The sequence below is a fragment of the Rhinatrema bivittatum genome, chromosome 13 (genome assembly GCF_901001135.1).
Source record: "Rhinatrema bivittatum chromosome 13, aRhiBiv1.1, whole genome shotgun sequence".
Taxonomy (NCBI): Eukaryota; Metazoa; Chordata; class Amphibia; order Gymnophiona; family Rhinatrematidae; genus Rhinatrema; species Rhinatrema bivittatum.
The window spans coordinates 7855664-7876720 of record NC_042627.1 but is presented as its reverse complement, the minus strand read 5'-3'; the positions used below and the strand labels follow the sequence as shown (position 1 = coordinate 7876720).

The window sequence follows — 21057 nt, the reverse complement described above, 5'->3', positions numbered from 1 at the left end:
CACCCGATATTGTATCGGCTGTTTGACAGGAATGAACTCCACTGCTGAGCCAGGGTTTGCCGAGTCTGATCTCAGGCTCTCATATTACTGCCACTGCCCTTCTTAATACCTGGACCAAGGAGAGCTTCCTTCTGGAGTTCATAGGGTGTGATAAGCACAGGTCACAGATCTCCATGTGCGGAAGTTCCTTTTAATCAAGATAGTGGCAGCCAAGACCACTGCAACAATTTCTGTATTTTTCTGCCACATTTTCTTGGTTTCTGATTGCATCATTTGATACTGGTGGATCCTCACACTCAATAGATAATGCTGTTCTTCTTTACCATAGGAGCGAGCTCTATGGGTTTAGTGGGTGCCTGATCTCCCCAGTATTCAGCAAAATTCCTCATTGTGTCCAGGGAGGGGTAATTTGTGTTGTTTTGCATCCCCAATTGTTTTGAAAGTTGACTCCTATGTCCTTTACCTCAATGTCCGGTTTCTTGCTTGGTGCTCTTTCTCTGTTGGAAGAGGACGGTCCCAGCTGATCACAACTTCTCCATTTTCTACAGTGCTCTCAGGGTCCTGATCCCAGAGCTTTCCTGCTCCAGCTCTTGCCCTGTACGGTCTTGGCAGACAAAGATTCTTACAGATTACTTGATAGACATGCAGGACTTTTCTTGTTCCCTTATGGAGTGGTCACAGGTCTACATATTCAGTTTATTATATGGAATTACTATCAGTAATGGTGACCACCAGGTTTATGTTTATTTTATTTACACTATAAGTGGATGGAGGCTGAAAACTCCTAGACAAGAACATCTGCTATCAGGGGTGAGGAGAGGAGAGATTCTGGGTCATTGTACGGCTGCTTCTGAGGGGGATCCCAGTGGGTTTTTATTTGAAGGAGCACAAAGATCCAGGCAGCACTCACGGGTGGTAACAGATTCATTTACTTGTTGTCTAGGAAAACTTTCTGGGTTTACAAATCAGAATCTATTAGGTTTAAAGCAAGAGACGGCGTTCATTCCACACTTCACATGAATTCCAAGATTTCTCATGAGCTTTCTCATAAGAAAAATATAGAAACCAATTAGTCATGTGGTAGGTTCTTTTAAGAAATTCTTTTCTCGAATAAAGATTTTCATTTATAATTTCTTGATGGTGAGGTGTGGATTATTTTTCTGTGTTCTGGGTTCAGAGGTGAGTGGGTGGCTGCAGAAAGTGCAAAAAACTGAAGTTGAGCAAAATGCAGATCAGAGCAAGCCCAGGAGCGACTGCTGAGCAGGGAAACCACAGGAAGCTGAGCAGAAGCCTCTACATCTGCTGAAACCACTGGCAGGGGAGGGGGCTGCTGAAACCACTGGCAGGGGAGGGGGCTGCAGTCCCCAGGCTACCAGTGTCACATGGACAGGGGAGGGGGAGCTCGCCACAGTCACAGAGACAGGGCCCCTCTCCTAGCTTCAGCCTCCCCCATCCCTGAGTATAGCAGGGGGGTGGGAGCAGTGCAGTGTGTGAAAGTGGGGGGTGGGAGGATCAGGGCTTGGGGGCAGTAAAGTGACCGCCTCCTTTCTGTCTCCTAACAAGCACCGCACCCCCTCCCGGAGAACCAGAGGAGGCTGCAGTGTGCGGGGCAGCTCTGAGGGGCTTCAACTTCTCATCATGGGGAGGGGACCAGGATTGCACCCTTGATGTGTGAACCCAGGAGCAGGAAATGGTTGGGAAGGGAGAACCAGGACCCCAGTGGCAAAACTTAAAGCAGCTTCACTGGGCGCCCCAGAAAGGTCACATTTCATTTAGTTTGGAATCAGACTGGGGCCTTACGTCCCTACAAGGGCTTGACCTCTAACACTGTGACTGTCTGTCCAGCCCTTACGTCCCTACAAGGGCTTGACCTCTAACGCTGTGACTGTCTGTCCAGCCCTTACGTTCCTACAAGGGCTTGACCTCTAACGCTGTGACTGTCTGTCCAGCCCTTACGTCCCTACAAGGGCTTGACCTCTAACGCTGTGACTGTCTGTCCAGCCCTTACGTTCCTACAAGGGCTTGACCTCTAACGCTGTGACTGTCTGTCCAGCCCTTACGTCCCTACAAGGGCTTGACCTCTAACGCTGTGACTGTCTGTCCAGCCCTTACGTTCCTACAAGGGCTTGACCTCTAACGCTGTGACTGTCTGTCCAGCCCTTACGTCCCTACAAGGGCTTGACCTCTAACGCTGTGACTGTCTGTCCAGCCCTTACGTTCCTACAAGGGCTTGACCTCTAACACTGTGTCTGTCCAGCCCTTACGTCCGTACAAGGGCTTGACCTCTAACACTGTGACTGTCTGTCCAGCCCTTACGTCCCTACAAGGGCTTGACCTCTAACACTGTGACTGTCTGTCCAGCCCTTACGTCCCTACAAGGGCTTGACCTCTAACACTGTGACTGTCTGTCCAGCCCTTACTTTCCTACAAGGGCTTGACCTCTAACACTGTGACTGTCTGTCCAGCCCTTACTTTCCTACAAGGGCTTGACCTCTAACACTGTGACTGTCTGTCCAGCCCTTACTTTCCTACAAGGGCTTGACCTCTAACACTGTGACTGTCTGTCCAGCCCTTACGTCCCTACAAGGGCTTGACCTCTAACACTGTGACTGTCTGTCCAGCCCTTACTTTCCTACAAGGGCTTGACCTCTAACACTGTGACTGTCTGTCCAGCCCTTACGTCCCTACAAGGGCTTGACCTCTAACACTGTGACTGTCTGTCCAGCCCTTACTTTCCTACAAGGGCTTGACCTCTAACACTGTGACTGTCTGTCCAGCCCTTACGTCCCTACAAGGGCTTGACCTCTAACGCTGTGACTGTCTGTCCAGCCCTTACGTCCCTACAAGGGCTTGACCTCTAACGCTGTGACTGTCTGTCCAGCCCTTACGTCCCTACAAGGGCTTGACCTCTAACACTGTGACTGTCCAGCCCTTACAAGGGCCTGTCCAGTTAATTGTGCTCCCCTTTTGCCTCTCCGGGAGGAGAATGTGTGAGGTGGGGGCCGAGGCTGCTGGAAGCTCTGGGACTGCAATGCTCGGAGGCTGCCAGGCCCCAGGTGGATCTGGGCGGGGGGGGGGGGGGGGGGGGGGGGGAGCTGTGTCTACCTCCCCAGCCCCTTCTCCACATTTAGCTTTCTCTGGGCTGCTTCCCTACCCCTCACCCCTCCCCTCCCACCTGCTTTCTCTTTTTAGCCCTCATTCCCCAGCTCCCCCTCCCCCTCTCTCTCCGTGCAGCCGGGCTGGGTGCAGCTCCCCCTCCCCCTCTCTCTCCGTGCAGCCGGGCTGGGTGCAGCTCCCCCTCCCCCTCCCCCCCCCGTGCAGCCGGGCTGGGTGCAGCTCCCCCCCCCCCCTCTCTCTCCGTGCAGCCGGGCTGGGTGCAGCTCCCCCTCCCCCTCTCTCTCCGTGCAGCCGGGCTGGGTGCAGCTCCCCCTCCCCCCCTCTCTCTCCGTGCAGCCGGGCTGGGTGCAGCTCCCCCTCCCCCCATGCAGCCGGGCTGGGTGCAGCTCCCCCTCCCCCTCCGTGCAGCCGGGCTGGGTGCAGCTCCCCCTCCCCCTCTCTCCGTGCAGCCGGGCTGGGTGCAGCTCCCCCCCCCCCCCTCTCTCCGTGCAGCCGGGCTGGGTGCAGCTCCCCCTCCCCCTCTCTCTCCGTGCAGCCGGGCTGGGTGCAGCTCCCCCTCCCCCCCTGTGCAGCCGGGCTGGGTGCAGCTCCCCCTCCCCCCCCCTCTCTCCATGCAGCCGGGCTGGGTGCAGCTCCCCCTCCCCCCCTCTCTCTCCGTGCAGCCGGGCTGGGTGCAGCTCCCCCTCCCCCCCTCTCTCTCCGTGCAGCCGGGCTGGGTGCAGCTCCCCCTCCCCCCCCTCTCTCTCCGTGCAGCCGGGCTGGGTGCAGCTCCCCCTCCCCCCGTGCAGCCGGGCTGGGTGCAGCTCCCCTCCCCCCCCTCTCTCTCCATGCAGCCGGGCTGGGTGCAGCTCCCCCTCCCCCTCTCTCTCCGTGCAGCCGGGCTGGGTGCAGCTCCCCCTCCCCCCCTCTCTCTCCATGCAGCCGGGCTGGGTGCAGCTCCCCCTCCACCTCTCTCTCCGTGCAGCCGGGCTGGGTGCAGCTCCCCCTCCCTCCTCTCTCTCCATGCAGCCGGGCTGGGTGCAGCTCCCCCTCCCCCTCTCTCTCCGTGCAGCCGGGCTGGGTGCAGCTCCCCCTCCCCCTCCGTGCAGCCGGGCTGGGTGCAGCTCCCCCTCCCCTCCTCTCTCTCCATGCAGCCGGGCTGGGTGCAGCTCCCCCTCCCCTCCTCTCTCTCCATGCAGCCGGGCTGGGTGCAGCTCCCCCTCCCCCTCCGTGCAGCCGGGCTGGGTGCAGCTCCCCCTCCCCCCCCTCTCCTCTCCGTGCAGCCGGGCTGGGTGCAGCTCCCCCTCCCCTCCTCTCTCTCCATGCAGCCGGGCTGGGTGCAGCTCCCCCTCCCCCCCCTCTCTCTCGTGCAGCCGGGCTGGGTGCAGCTCCCCCCTCCCCCTCTCTCTCCGTGCAGCCGGGCTGGGTGCAGCTCCCCCTCCCCCTCTCTCTCCGTGCAGCCGGGCTGGGTGCAGCTCCCCCTCCCCCTCTCTCTCCGTGCAGCCGGGCTGGGTGCAGCTCCCCCTCCCCCTCCCGTGCCGCCGGGCTGGGTGCCGCTCCCCCTCCCCCCTCTCTCTCCGTGCAGCCGGGCTGGGTGCAGCTCCCCCTCCCCCTCTCTCTCCGTGCAGCCGGGCTGGGTGCAGCTCCCCCTCCCCCTCTCTCTCCGTGCAGCCGGGCCTGGGTTGCAGCTCCCCCTCCCCCTCTCTCTCCGTGCAGCCGGGCTGGGTGCAGCTCCCCCCCCCCCCCTCTCTCTCCGTGCAGCCGGGCTGGGTGCAGCTCCCCCTCCCCCCCTCTCTCTCCGTGCAGCCGGGCTGGGTGCAGCTCCCCCTCCCCCCCTCTCTCTCCGTGCAGCCGGGCTGGGTGCAGCTCCCCCTCCCCCCCTCTCTCTCCGGGCAGCCGGGCTGGGTGCAGCTCCCCCTCCCCCTCTCTCTCCGTGCAGCCGGGCTGGGTGCAGCGGGTGCTATTGGGAGAGCCTGCCACCCAGGTTGCCTATTTTTAGCCGGGGACATGAGGCAGGTGCAGCTGCAGTCAAAAGCCACAAACGAACTCTCAGACGGGGGAGAAAAGGAAAGAGAGAGATAGGGAGGAGGGCAGGAGAGACAGTGGGGAGCCCTGAGAGAGAGAGGGTGAGAGACCACTGAGAGATGGTGAGAGGGCAATGATTAACAGAGGGAGGAGGGGCACAGAGAGAGAGGCAGAGAAAGCCAGGGGGAGGGCTGGCAGGGACAGTCAGAGAGAGACAGAGAAAGCCGGGCAGGGACAGTCAGGTAGTCAGAGAGAGGCAGAAAGAAACCTGTAGAAAGTCACAGAAATAGACAGGGAGGAAGGGAGAGGTAAGAGGCTCTGAGGAAAAGGTAGAGAAACACGAGTGAAAGGGAAGGAGAAGCACTGAAAGAAAGAAAGATAAAAAACAGAATAGGAAGAGGGCAGAAAAGAGACCCAACATTACAGCATCCTGTGGAATAAACGCGAAACAGGAAGACAAACCCAGTCACCCACAGAACGACACTCAGGCAGTGACTCCCACAGTCAGGGTCACATACACACTCAGTCAGGGACACACTCACACACTCAGGCAGTGACTCCCTCAGTCAGGGACACATACACACTCAGGCAGGGACACACTCACACAGTGACTCACTCAGTCAGGGACACACTCACACACTCAGGCAGTGACCCACGCAGTCAGGGACACACTCACACACTCAGGCAGTGACTCCCACAGTCAGGGACCCGCACGGAGCTGCCGCAGTCTGGGATCAGAGCCCCCCCAGAGATGTTGGGAGTCCTCTCTCTCCCCCTCCTCCTGCTGTGGATCCCCGGTAAGTGCTCAGGAATCGGCAATTTCAGCCCAATCCTGCTCCTCCGGAGGGGACGTGGGAGCCCCTTCCCTCTCCCTCTCCCCTGCACTCCCACCCCAGCCCTCCTCCCTCGTCTTGTCTGGTTGGTTGGTTTGTTTAAAAGCTCTTCTATACCATCGTTAAGTTAGATAACCATCACAACGGTTTACAGCAAGGCACGATAATGCATAAAGTAAGTGGTATAGGTTACAATTAATCATGTGCCATCATAGTGCGGTAACAATTCACTTCAATAAACTATGTGTGTACATTAAGTTTGTCTGTAGGGAGCATATTGGACGGAAAGAATTTAACCTTAATGTGCATTTGTAGGTTACAAATAACAATTTCTAGTTTGGTGCATCCTAATCAATCAACTGTTTTTTTCCTTCTCTTTATCTTTATAAAAAGCTTGTTTAAAGAGCCAGGTTTTCAGATTGGATCTGAATAATTTGAAGTTTCTCTGCAGTCTTATTTCGAGTGGCATGGTGTTCCATAGCACGGGGCCAGCCAGCGACAGTGCTCTCTCCCTTACTTGCGTGAGATGTGCTGTTTTGACAGAGGGAACAGTTAGTAGAGCCTTATTAGCAGATCTTAGGTTTCTTTGTGGGACATGTACGCGCAGAGCAGTGTTAAGCCAGTCAGCTTTTTCATCATGGATTAGTTTATGTATTATGCATAAGGCCTTATATTGAATCCTTTGTTCAATTGGGAGCCAGTGTAGATCGTCAAGCGTTCCTGTAATGTGATCATTCTTTTTTTTGCCAGTCAAAATTCTAGCGGCTGAATTTTGTAATATTTGTAGTGGCCGAATTGTGGAATGTGGTAATCCTAAAAATAGGGAGTTGCAGTAATCTGTACTTGCGAATATCATTGCCTGCAAAACTGTGCGGAAATTGTTTAGTGTTAGTAGAGGTTTAAGTCGTCTTAGGATCATTAGTTTCGCATGTCTTTCCTTTATTTTCAAGGAGATGTGTTGTTTCATGTTTAGCTCAGGGTCAATTATTACTCCTAGATTTCGTACTTTAGTTGCTAGCTCAACGGTTTGGTTATTTTTAGTTGTGAGTGTTGGTTGGATGTGGTGTATGTTTTTACGTTCAAGGTGTAGGAATTCCGTTTTGTCGATGTTTATTACCAGTTCCATCTGATTTAAGAGCTGTTTAATTATCTCACGATACATATTAGCAAGTTTCATTGTTTCTTCAATGGTGTTTACAATTGGCAGCAGTAGCTGTATATCATCTGCGTATAAGTAGTGTATGATTCCCAGTCCTGCTAGTAGGTGACATACCGGGAGGAGATAAATGTTAAAGAGTGCTGCCGACAGGGCCGATCCCTGTGGGACACCAGTTAGCAGTGTGACTTTGTCCGAAAGTGTATTTTTAATTTGTACTTGGAAACATCTGTTTTTAAGGTATGACTCAAACCATTTTATTGTTTTATTAGTGAGACCTATTTCTTTCAGTCTATTGAGTAGTGTTTTGTGATTTACTGTGTCGAACGCTGCGGAGAGATCTAATAGAACTAGAATGAAGTGTGTTCCAGTATCAAATCCTCTTAAGATATTATCTGATAAAGCTAATAGTAGAGTTTCAGTGCTGTAGTGTTTGCGAAACCCATGTTGCGCTGGGTAAAATATGTTGTTACATTCAATATGGTTTGACAATTGCCCTTGATTCTCTCGCTTTCTTCCCTGGTCAGTGCCTGTCTCGGGTGATGAGGGGTCTCTCCCCCTTTTCTCTCTCCTCTTGCAGCCGGACACCCCCAGCCGACCGTGACGGTGACCCAGGCCCCGAGCCCCATCGCCAGCGTTAGAAAAGGGCAGAATCTGACCATGAACTGCTCCGTGAACCAAGACAACTACAACTTCTTCTGGTACCGACAGCTGCCGGGGCCGGGGCAGAGCGGGACGGAGCTGAGACCCCTCGGGACCTTCTATACTTACAGTGAAAAGGAGGTGGAGGAGGTTCCCCCGGAGCTGGCACCACGGGTCCGATCCAAGCGGCTCAGCGGCCGGAGTGTGGAGCTGCAGCTGAGCAACGTGAGCGAGGAGGACGCGGGGCTGTACCTGTGTGCGGGGAGAGACACCGTGAGGGGGCTCCACTGCCCCTCTGTACACTAACCCCATACACACACACACACCCCAACAGACACACACACACACACACACACACACACACACCCAACAGACACAGATCTACACACTCACACACACACACCCCCAACAGACACAGATCTACACACACCCAACAGACACAACAAAGACATTGATCTAAACACACACAACAGACATAGATCTACACACTCACACACATCAGACACTGATCTACACACACACACACACTCACACACCCAACAGACACAGATCTACACACTCACACACACACACATCAGACACTGATCTACACACACACACACACACACTCACACACCCAACAGACACAGATCTACACACACACACATCTATACACACACACCCCCAACAGACACACACACACACACACACACAACAAAGACATAGATCTACACACCCACACCTGAGATACAGAGCTACACATACACACACCCACCCGAGACACAGAGCTACACACACCCACCCAACAAAGACATAGATCTAAACACACACAACAGAGACACAGATCTACATACTCACACCCGAGACACAGAGCTACACACACACACACCCAACAGACCCAGATCTAAAAATAAACCCCCACACACCACAGACACAGATCTACACACCCATACACCAGAGACACAGATCTATATACACATATCCAAGAGACACTGGTTTATGTACACACACATCCAACAGAGATACAGATCTACACACATATACACCCAGACACAGATCTATACACACATACACCCAACAGAAACACAGATCTACACATACACACAGATACACACAACAGACCCAGATCTACACACACACCAGAGACACAGATCTACATATCTACATACACATACCCAAAAGAGACACAGATTTATGCACACATGAGCACACACACATCCAGCAGAGATACAGATCTACACACATATACACCCAGCAGACAGATCTACATACACACATACCACAGGCACAGTTCTATACACACACACACATACCCAACAGAGATACAGATCTACACACACACATACCCGAGACACAGAGCTGCACACAGACACACACCCAACAAAGACACAAATCTACACACACAAATACACACCCAACAGAGACACAAATCTACACACACAGACCCAAAAGACACAGATCTGCACACACACAAACACACACACCCAACAGAGATACAGATTTACACAGAGAGACCCGAGACACAGAGCTACAACCCATACCCACCCACAACCACCCAATAGACACAGATCTACACACCCACCCACAAACACACACACCCAACAGACAGAGCTACACACACACACAAGCACTCAGAGATACAGATCTATACACACACACACACCTGAGACACAGAGCTACATACCCACACCCACTCACACACACCCAGACACAGATCTACACACACGCATCCAACAGAGACACAGATCTAGCCACATGCACACACATACTAACAGATACACACACACAGAGCTACAGATACAGACACCCAACAGAGCTACACACACACCCAGAGACACAGATCTACACCCACAAATGCACCCAACAGAGAAACATATCTACACACACACACACACAACAGGACAAGCACTCGCAACACAGGCACACATTTTTACATACACATAGACACAGACAAAAACACACACAAGGGATCCTCTCTACACTATTACCAAATCCACCACAAACACACACACACATTCACACATAGCAGCTCCTCCGTAAACTAAGCTCACCCCCACCTAAGAAAAACACACACATACACACTCCCCAACAGAGACACAGATCTATACACCCACACAAAATAACACCCACACACAAAATGGGGCTCCACTACTCCTTTGTACACTAACTCCACACCCAACCAAAAGAGACACTCATCTATACACACACTCAGGGGCTGCACTGTTCCTCTGTACAATATCTTCACATCCTCCAGAAACACAGATGCACACACACACACACACATACACATATAGGGGCTCCACAGCTGCTGTAAAATAACCCCACACCCACCCAATAGGGACACATACACACTCACATACACAGGGGCTACACTGCTTCTCTGTCTACTAACCCCACACCCAAGACACATCAATACAGACACACGCACACACAAATATATACACACACACACTGCTCTTCTGTACAGTAAACCCTAATTCAACAAGGACACATACACACAAACACAAACTAATAAAGTGCTCCCACAGCTTTTACATATACTAATGAAAAATAGAGATATACATCTACACACACACATACCCTGGGGCTTGACTCTTTCTCTGTATACTGACCCCACACCCACCCAACAGCAATACACTTATAAACACAGACACACACAAACAAACAAAAACCACACTGGAGCTCCACTGCATCTCTGTACACTATTCTCACACTCAAAAGAGACACACATGTACCCACATAAAACATTGACAGAGATCTGCATACACACACTTGGACTCCACTGATTCTCTGTACAGTAACACCACACCCAGTCAACAGACTACACACACACACTTACACACCCAACCGAGAACACATCTCCACACAAACACACAACCCATGCTCCACTGCTCCTTTGTATACTAACCCAACACCCAACAGTGACACAAATCTCACACACACACACAACATTGACACAGATCTACATACACACATGGACTGGAGCTACACTCTTCCTCTGTACACTAAACCAATACCCAAAGACACCAAAGAGACACAGATCTACACCCACACCCACAGAGCTGTTCCCCAGTTTCCCCATCAACCAATTCAGAGAGAGGCCCTCAGAGGAATAAAGGATTAATTTCCCAATACAATAATTATTGCCAATGGAAAAAAATAATTATTTGGCCTTTAGAAATAAAATTCATTTCACAATCACATTCTCCAGGAATAGGTGGCACAGTTATCAGGAACAATTAATTCATGTCCAGAATTATCCTCTCTCCTCCCACACACACACACACACACACACACACTATCCAGAATACACATAGCACAGACTGAATCAACAACTCTCAGTCACCGATCCCACTCAGAAACTGACTCCTAACCAACACAGGATCCACCAGTACTGGGTCAGCTTCATCATCCTCTTCTGATTAGCACCTATTCTACCCGCGTCCGGGGATAACAGTGCACTCGGCTCAGCGCACCATATTGCATTGGTCCCCATGGGAGGAGGAGGGAGGGAAGCAGACACTGGGAGGAGGGAGAGAGGCACTGGGGGGAGGAGGAGTGAGAGGCACTGATAGGAGGAGGAGTGAGGGAAGCAGACACTGGGAGGAGGGAGAGAGGCACTGATAGGAGGAGGAGGAGGGAGAGAGGCCTGAGTACTTAAGCTGTCAGTGAGAGGCCTCCTGTTTTTGAAACAGCTTCTGTCACCGTGCTCAATAATACAGCAACTGCTTACTTCTCCAGCGGGACCCACCTGATGGTCACAGGTGAGACCCTGGGTGCTGGGTGTACAGGCACCAGATCGGCAGGAGAGCTGTCACTAAATTACAAACAATGATTCAAGGGTGGCTCAGGTCTCTAGTGACCAGAGGTCACTGTCAGCTGAGTGCAATCTGGTGGCTTTTGTGGAATGGATTAGTGGCCTCAGTCCAGTTTCCAGAGAACAGGTGTCCACGGCATTAAAGCCACTGCCTGTATAAGGAGCTGTTATTCTCCACAGAGAGGCCAAAGATTGCACAGACTGAGTGACCCTCTCCCCCTTACAGAAGGGCCCTCCAGCGCATGCATGCGGCCCCCTGATCCTTCTCCCCACCCCCCAAAAAATATTCTCCTCTTACAGAGTAAAGTACAGCAGGGGAAAGGACTGAGCCATGGAAAACACTGGGTCTTCTTAAGACGAGCTCTTCCTGTCCGCCTGCCCCATAAACAGCTGTAAGGAGTTTAGCCAGGGCGGTGCAAAGTCTGTTACAATTAGTTAGGGTCTACACCCAAAGTTCCTCATACAGAGCTTCCATCTGGGATAAGCCCCAACGGTGAGCACACAGGAAGAAGGAATGCAGGGAGCCAGTGTTAAAAGTGCGTAGGGGCCATTTTGCTACACATCAGTCTTCTAGGGGCCAGGGGCCTTTCTTTGGAGAGCAGGGCTAGATCTGCACTGAAGTTCACTCCATGAAGCCAGGCTCTGAGCAGTTTCCTGAAGACGTGCAGATTAGGGGCTCGCCTGAAAGTCCCATTGGGTTGGGAGCTGATCCTGAGGACTGTCCAGTGGTGATGATGCAGGTACACTTTAGAGAGACTGAAAGAAGGGACCTGTGTGCTCTTCAAAGCTGACTGCAATATCTTTAGATAATTTGGATGTAAAAGGTGTCTTGGTCTGGACAGAATCCAGTTTTCGCTCTCTTTTCTTTGGCCTTCGGTGTGCACTGGAGGAGGACAGGCAGAACCATAAGAACCTAAGAGCATGCCATACTGGGTCAGAACAAAGGTCCATCAAGCCCAGTCTCCTGTTTCCAACAATGGCCAAGCCAGGTCACAGGTACCTGGCAGGATCCCAAGGGTTAGAAAGACTCCAAGCTGCTTATCCCAGGGATAAGCAATGGATTTCTGCAACTCTCACTTCATAATTCTTAATGGACTTTTCCTCCAGGAACTTGTACAAACCTTTTTTAAACACAGCTACACTAAATGTTTTCACCACATCCTCTGGCAACAAATTCCAAAGCTTAATTATTCATTGAATAAAAAAATATTTTTTTAGTTTTAAATCTATTACCCAGTAACTTCATTTCCTGTCCCCTGGTCTTTGTACTTTTTGAAAGAGTAAACAACCGATTAACATTTACTCGTTCCATTCCACTCATGATTTTATAGACCTCTGTCCTATCTCCCCTCAGCCGTCTCTTCTCCAAGCTGAAGAGTCCTAATCTCTTTAACTTTTCTTCATAGGGGAATTGTTCCAACTCCCTTTATCATCTTGGTCGCCCTTCTCTGTACCTTTTCTAATTCTGCTATATCTTTCTTGAGATGTGGTGACCAGAACTGCACACAGTACTCAAGATGAGGTCGCACCATGGAGTGATAGTGACATTATGATATTCTCTGTTTTATTATCCATCCCTTTCCTAATAATCCCTGCACTCTATTTGCTTTCTTGGCTGCAGCTGCACATTGAGCAGAAGATTTCAAAGTGTTATCAATGATGACCACCTGGATCCTTCTCCTGAGTGGGGACTCCTAATGTGGAACCTTGCATTTTGCAGCTGTAATTTGGGTTACTCTTCCCTAAGTACATCACTGCATTTGCCACATTAAATTTCATTTGCATGCCCAGTCTCCCTGTTTTGCAATGTCCTCCAGCAATTTTTTACAATCGTTTTGTGATTTAACAACTTTGAATACTTTTGTGTCATCAGCAAATTTGATCACCTCACTTGCTGTTCCCATTCCCAGGTCATTTATAAATATATTAAAAAGCATTGGTCCCAGAACAGATCCCTGGGGCCCTTTACTATTCACTCTTTTCCATTGGGAAAATTTACCATTTAGCCCTCCTCTCTATCGTTTAACCAGTTGGCAGTCCACAATAGGACACTGCTACCTATTCCACGACTTTCTAATTTCCTAAGAAGTCTCTCATGGGGGACTTTGTCGAATGCTTTCTGGAAATCCAGATGCACTGTATGAACTGGCTCAGCTTTACCCCTATGTTTATTTACGCCCTCAGAAAATGTAGCAAATTTGTGAGACAAGACTTCCCTTGGCTAAATCCATGTTGGCTTTGTCCCATTAAACTCTGCCTACCTAAATGTTCAGCAGTTTTATTCTTTATGATACTTTCTACCATTTTGCCTGGCACAGACGTCACTCACTGGTCTGTAGTTTCCTGGATCACCCCTTGATCCCTTTATAAAAATTGGCCTTACGTTGGCAACTTCCAGTCTTCAGGTAACACAGATGATGTTATCCATAGTTTACAAATTATCAGGAAAAACAAAGAGAAGCAGTGAGGGGGGTCAGACCTGGCTTTATCAATAGGCACTTGGGCTTGTGCTTAGGGTCCCAGGCCTGCTGAGGATTTGCTGCCTCTCAGCGCTGCTGAATCGTATTCAGCAGAAAACAGCCCCCCCCCCCCCCGCTTCCTGATGTGGCCTCTCCTCCGCCAGGCAGCTGTAAGGAATAGGAAGAGAGGGGAGAGCTTGGAGCAAGCAGAGCAAAAGGAGAGATTAGGAGGGACTGAGTGGAGGATCACTGGGGGTGAGAGGGGATCAGGTGGGGGGCAGGCGTCTATGTGAGAGGGAGAGGGGAATAGGGATGAGGCAGGTTCTTGTGTGTAAGTGAGAAGGGATTGCTGCTGGGGGGAGTGGGTAAGAGGTTAGAGAGGGGCTGTAAAGGAGAGCAGGAGCAGAGCAAGACAGACTCCTGCCCCCCCCCCCCCCCAAACACCCACCCACTGCAAGTCACATCCTCTCCGCTTTGATCTTGGATTCTGTCCCCTAAATCCAGGAACCTAGGATACTTCCTTCTCCCCAAAACTTGAAACCACCCCAACCCCTCCTACTGCCTCCTCCTCTTCCTCAATCCCAGAAATTCCCTCCCTCTTCCTACTCCCAATCCTGATCTCTCTACCGCCTTCCACCCTCTTCAATCTTCCCCATCCCCAGTCCTCTCTCTTCCTCCTCCTCCCCATCCCTGTTCCTCTCCCCATCCCTGCTCCTTTCCTTCTCCTCTCCCCATCCCCAGTCCTCTCTCCTCCTCTCCCCATCCCTGCTCCTCTCCCCATCCCTGCTCCTCTGCTTCTCCTCTCCTCATCCCTGCTCCTCTCCTCATCCCTGCTCTTCTCTTCTCCCCATTCCTGCTCCTCTCCTTCTCCTCTCTCCATCCATGCTCCTCTCCTTCTCCTCTCTCCCCATCCCTGCTCCTCTGCTTCTCCTCTCCTCATCCCTGCTCCTCTCCTCATCCCTGCTCTTCTCCCCATCCCTGCTCCTCTCCTTCTCCTCTCCCCATTCCTGCTCCTCGCCTTCTCCTCTCTCCATCCATGCTCCTCTCCTTCTCCTCTCTCCTCATCCATGCTCCTCTCCTTCTCCTTCTCCTCTCCCCATTCCCAGTCCTCTCTCCTCCTCTCCCCATCCCTGCTCCTCTCCTTCTCCCTCTCCTCTCCTCATCCCTGCTCCTCTCCTTGTCCTCTCCTCACCCCTGGTCCTTTTCTTTTCATCTCTCCATTACTGGTCCTCTTCTTTTCCTCTCAGTGTGCACAGCCTCCTCCCCAGACGAGGCTGTACGTCTGATTCTGGAGTAGTGGGACAGTAAGTGCTAAAAAGAGAAGTCTGTCCTCATATTTTCTTTTTGTTTCACTTTTCCCTGGGTTCAGATCGGGATGAGGTGCATCCTCCCTCTGTACACGTCTTCTACCCCTCCTGCAGGGAGATCTCGGAGCATCGTAAAGCCACGCTGATCTGCCTGATCCAGGACTTCTACCCCCAGTATGTGGAAGTCAGCTGGAGGCAAGGCAGCCAACTGCTCAGCGCCGAGGCCGTGGCCACAGACACACCAAGGAAGATGCCCAATGGCCTGTACAGTGTGAGCAGCAGGCTCCGGCTCTCCCAGGCAGAATGGTACCAGGGTAATACATACTCCTGTGAAGTGAAACATGATGTATCCCTGCTGCCCACAGTGAGGAGCCTGAGAATGCAAGGTGAGGTCAGCACCAGGGAGGACCCCAGGGGCAGCGAGACACTCACAGCCTAGCACAGCACCAAGGGGAAGAGATATCCCAGACCATAGAGACTAGTGCAGCACCTAAAGGCAAGGGCCATCCTGTTTCCCTCTGTCCTCCTCACTCCACTCTCACATTGGTGCACGTGAGGACAAATGATGCACAGGAATGGACCTGAAGCACTTTTTAAACTTAACCGTATTGAAAAGTGCATCAGCCCTTACTGAATTGAGGTCATTTCCAATAGGGTGGATGCCAGGACTATCCCACACCTTTCCCCAAATATGACTCCAATGGACGGTGAAGATGAGAGCTATTGTGTCCCTGGACAGAGAAGGATTGAATCCCTGCTATAATGCTGAGCCCTGAGTGAAAAGTGTTAAAAATGGGTTACGCTCATAAGAAAAAATGCACACCTTTTATTCCAAATCTGTGCAAAATTATGATAAAATATATTAGGTCAAAAAATGACAAACACCACAAGGAAAGGAGGTGGAGATAAGAAACAGGCTGGATGAGGGATCAGTGGATCCTGCTGCTTTAGAAGGGATGGCGAGGTAGGGGACTCCCATGAGGGGCCCTCACATGCTTGCAGCTGGGCAGTTTGGCTCACCTGGGAATCTCTTTTAACCTCTCTCTCTCTCTCAGGTGAGCAGGGAAGGCTCCAGAACAGCCTGCGATCAGCACAGCTCGCCCTCCTGCTCCTTCTCTCCAAGAGCATCGTGTACAGCTGTTTCCTGGGAGCAAGCAAGGTAACTCCACTCACAGCCCCCTTCCTCCCGCCTGTGCTTCAGCTTGAAAGAGGGGAATGAGGAGCACGTGTTTAACCCCTTGCATTCCAGGAACAATGAGCCTCTCTCTCCTCCCTCCGGAGTGGAAGAATCCTCTTCCTTGCTTTTCAGAGGCAAAGAATTCATTATCTCGCAGGTCCTCATTAGGCTTTTCCTTCTATCTTTGTAGGGGAAACAGTGAGCGAAACCTCTTGTGGCAGCGCTGCAGGAATCCATCACAGCTGGGGTTAATGCCATGGAAGGACAGCACCGCCCTCCGCAGAGTCCAGTCCCGTCCTGCACGTACTCCAGCCTGGGATTTCCTTACAGCTTTAAGTGTTTCCCTCTTTCTATACCTTTCTAAATGACTGAATCTCCCCCATCTCGGTGTCTTTCTACATCTTCTCCGTTCCTCCCTCTCTCTTCAGTTTTGTCTTGGTTTCAAACAATCCCTGCTTCTAGTTAAGCTGTGCGCGTCGTTGGGAAAGACGGGATCCCCTGATCACATATATCCATAAATAAAGTTATTTACAATATGCACAGTATAAAATATAGAGCTCTCTCTTGAGAAACCGCTGCCCACGTCCCTTTATAGCGCTGATGCCGTGAGTCCAGAGCTCCAGCCAATCTCACTGGGTTGGGCTCCCTTGCCTGGCACGGTCATCAGCTCTTTGTCCTCACTTCTGGCAACCCCTACCTCCAAGCGGTCAAACTCTCGCAGGTGAAAGCGGGTGGCCAGGTGATTGACCATCCTCTTGAGGGTAACAAAGGCCGCCATAACCTGGAAGGCGAGGAAAAGGAGGAAGACGATGTGGGTCGCTCGTTCCAGGGGCTGCAGCTCCAGGCCTTCGTTAAAAAGCAGGAAAAGTAGCAGTGGCAGCTGCAGCAGGAGGCTGAGCAGCCAAAATCCGGCCAACTCGGGGACCTAAGAGAGAGAAAACACCGGGGGGAGGGTCACAGGTCAGCTCAGGGAACTCAAAAGGAAGCCGCCAGTATCAGAGGTCAACTCAGAATACCCTGGGAGTTAAAGGTCAGCCCAGGGTCCTGCCTAAAAAAACCATTAGGCCTCACTGGAAAACTGAAAGGATATAAAAATTCCCATTTAAGTCAACGCAACGGGGTGGGCACAACCGAGGCATGGGTGGAATACATAACTCTCTCTCTTGTACACGAGATCTCAAGTCAGGGTAAGTCTGCCTGCAGTGATGAGTGCTCATTATTTAAAAACATAAAAACCAAACAGAGAGGGGAGAACTACAGCTGGGATGCGGTGTAAGGCCTGCAGGTGACACACACAGCACATGAGGCTGGGCTGGGGAGGCTCCGACAGCAGGGAAAGGATTCTGGGCCTGCACAGTATATGAGCGTTTGCTAGGGAGGCTCCAATAGCAGGTAAGAGACTGTGGGCCTGCAGAGCACGAGTCTCTGCTAAGGGAGCGTGGGTAAAGCGAGCAAGCCCTTTCCTGCACGCACGCAAACGGAGTCTTTACCTTTTCCTGCAGGTTCCCTGTGTACCCCAAATACAGACGGATGACTTCTATCAAAGACATCAGAATAAGAATCGTCACTAGAATGAATTTGTAGTAGTCTGGCAACACCGAGTACTGGGGAGGGAGAGAGAGAGAGAGAGAATGAGAGAGGTGCAGATCGTAACAACACAAACGCACATACATAGAGCACTGCCAGGGCCTCTCAGTTCTGACTGAAAACACCCCCTGCCAATCCAGCACTGACCCACAGTCCGCTGCTATCTCAGTATTTTATTCTACGCATTTCATGTATGAAACGGAGGGGAAATTTACCTTGAGCTGTAGAATGGTAACATAGCACACCCACCAGAAAGGGAAGTAGAAGACATTGAAATACAACGACATCTGCAGCGGCAAATTGGAAACCACCTCGTTTTCTGGAGAGAAAGAAAGAGATCCTGTGAGCCAGAGTACAGCAAAACACAGCAGCTGAATAGGGTCCTGACTCGTGGATAAGGACAGAGATACCGCACACCTGTTAACTAGTACAAAAATATGAAAACTACTCCCCCAAAATCCATACACATGCATGCTCCCTGCCCTTCCACTGTACTTACCCATCATAAAGAAACCCCAACCCACCTACACACTGCTCCCACCCCAATCTGACAGAGATCTCCTTAACTCATCTCCACACAGTCCTAACTCATCAAACCAAGCTCAGACTGCTATACAAACCCCTTTTTTTCACCCTCCTCCTTCAAGACTAAATCAGTGAGAGATTTCAAAGGGGCCTGGGATAAACACTGTGGATCCCTAAAGTTAGCGGATGGATAGGAAGGAAAGAGTGCATGGGGGTAACTTGCTGGGGTGGTGGTTACTGCCCTTAACCAATAAGCAACTCCATCATTCTCTCTGGTTCAAATGGCAAGAAGTGACAAGGTCCCTGGCTTGAAGATCTGGGGTGAATTGTACTGCGCAGCAGATGCTACCACTAGGTTGCTGGGCAGACTGGATGAACCGTGTGGTCCTTTCTGCCGTCATATCTATGTTTCTGTGTTACACACACACACAGCCCCCATTTTTCGACTGTTTTATCCCATCACAAGAGATCTCAACACCTCCCAAATGAAATCTGAAGGTGGCAACATGAAATATATATCATATAGTTTGAATAAAAATGACTAACAAATTAAATTTAAAAAAAAATCAGATTTTTAAGATGCTATTTTTAACAAAACAAAGTTACAGTTCAATACTTTAAGGTGTCAAAGTTTAACGATATCACAATAGAATACTACCTCAAACAATATCACTACCCCAAACGATATCACAATAGAATACTACCCCAAACCAAATGTGCCTGATACTTAACTTTCGATGCATATCCAGCATAGCTCCCTGCTTCAACAGCAGGGGAGAAGAAAAACAACCAATAAGGGCTGAATAACATAGTCTGGGTAAAACAAATAAGCATGGGTGTAGCTTGCTTATTGCGGCGGCTTCTACCCCTAACTAATCAAGCTAGATATTTCACTTGGATGCAGCTCCATCACTGCTCTCTACATTAATGGTGGGGGTGGAAGGGAAATAGAACCAAGAGCTAAGAGAAACAGATAAGTATGAGAGAAGAAATGAGGGAAGCTTGCTGGGCAGACTGGATGGGCCATTTGGTCTTCTTCTGCCGTCATTTCTATGTTTCTATAATAGGAATTGTAACTTCTAATAAACACTGTGTACAATTTTAGAGACCGCACCTTCAGAAGAATATAAGATGATTGGAGTCAGTCCCCAGAATGGGCTACAGAAATGATCAGGGGTCTTCATTAGAAAGCATATGGGTCGGGCAAAGATCCAAAACATGTACACCCCTAGGAACGGTGGGGCAGGAGAGAAACAAAGATGGAGCCCACGGGAGGGTTTTTTTTTTAACGTCCGCTCCGTCCCGACCGAACACTCACCGGCGACCGCAGCGCCGAAGGCCTCGCCGCATTCCGGGCCGGTCCGGTTCGCGTCGGTAAACACGGTCCGAGAGAACGAGTTCAGTCGGCGCCGCACCGGCTCCGGCAGCGCCATTTTGGAAACGGGCAGGTTGCTACAACAAAGAGCAACGGGAACGACCTAAAAGCAGCCGCGACGCTGGCAGGCGGGACTCCGCCAACGTTGCTGGCCCGCCAGGTCGATATCGGGGCTTTTTTGTCGCCAAAGCAGTGCAGGTGATTCAGATAAAAGAGAAAACGCGTTTCACAAAATTCACTGCAATCACGGGTGCGCGCGCAGGGACGGCTTTCAGATGCGACCGGGGGTAGAGCCCGCAGCCGAGCCCCGCCCCCAGGGGAAGGGAGGAAAAGGCCGAGGGCCGAGCCCCGCCCCCAGGGGAAGGGAGGAAAAGGCCGAGGACCGAGCCTCGCCCCCAGGGAAGGAAGGAAAAGGCCGAGGGCCGAGCCCCGCCCCCAGGGGAAGGGAGGAAAAGGCCGAGCCCCGCCCCCAGGGGAAGGGAGGAGGGCCGAGCCCCGCCCCCAGGGGAAGGGAGGAAAAGGCCGAGGACCGAGCCTCGCCCCCAGGGAAGGGAGGAAAAGGCCGAGGGCCGAGCCCCGCCCCCAGGGGAAGGGAGGAAAAGGCCGAGGGCCGAGCCCCGCCCCCAGGGGAAGGGAGGAGGGCCGAGCCCCGCCCCCAGGGGAAGGGAGGAAAAGGCCGAGGACCGAGCCTCGCCCCCAGGGAAGGAAGGAAAAGGCCGAGGGCCGAGCCCCGCCCCCAGGGGAAGGGCCGAGGGCCGAGCCCCGCCCCCACCCCCAGGGGAAGGGAGGAAAAGGCCGAGGGCCGAGTTCTGTTCCATACCTGCTTGGAGCCTGATGCTGCTTTTTGGTTATTTCTTTAGGAGCTCCTACAGTTCAAGCTATTAAGTCAGCATGGTCTGCAAAATAAAAGCTGTCCACTTCTCATCCTCCAACCGCTACTGTGCCATTGAAGTTCAAGGCATCTGATCTGTGCTAAGTAAATTTAAAGAGGCAGCCAACATAAAAAGCTGAACTGTGTGACCTTTAGCTTGTCTCGGACAGTGCTCGATCGAGATCTTCTGCTGCTTGCACTATTGCGC

General features: G+C 51.6%; 1 protein-coding gene and 1 gene segment (V, D, J or C); one reads left to right on the top strand and one right to left on the bottom strand.

Annotated features, from left to right (window-relative positions):
- Positions 1-5277: 5277 nt before the first annotated feature.
- Positions 5278-16881, top strand: LOC115075067. The segment is given in 4 exon segments: positions 11278-11495; positions 15377-15700; positions 16370-16473; positions 16682-16820. Coding segments are annotated over 4 exon segments (450 nt in total).
- TMEM17 (transmembrane protein 17) lies at positions 16121-20306 on the bottom strand. Its single transcript, XM_029575224.1, has 4 exons — positions 19922-20306; positions 18294-18397; positions 17982-18095; positions 16121-17416 (listed from the first exon to the last, which is right to left on the bottom strand). Exons 1-4 carry the CDS (start codon positions 20034-20036, stop codon positions 17081-17083), a joined length of 669 nt encoding a protein of 222 aa, XP_029431084.1. The 5' UTR covers positions 20037-20306; the 3' UTR covers positions 16121-17080.
- Between the last annotated feature and the right edge of the window lie 751 nt (positions 20307-21057).

Bases quoted from the DNA above. Each gene is read 5' to 3' on its own strand.
- TMEM17 (XM_029575224.1), bottom strand. From the start codon at position 20,036: ATGGCGCTGCCGGAGCCGGTGCGGCGCCGACTGAACTCGTTCTCTCGG. The intron at 18,096-18,293 runs GTAAATTTCCCC...CTCCCTCCCCAG, and splicing joins TTACCATTCTACAGCTCAAG to TACTCGGTGTTGCCAGACTA. The intron at 17,417-17,981 runs GTAAAGACTCCG...TCTCTCTCTTAG, and splicing joins CAGGGAACCTGCAGGAAAAG to GTCCCCGAGTTGGCCGGATT.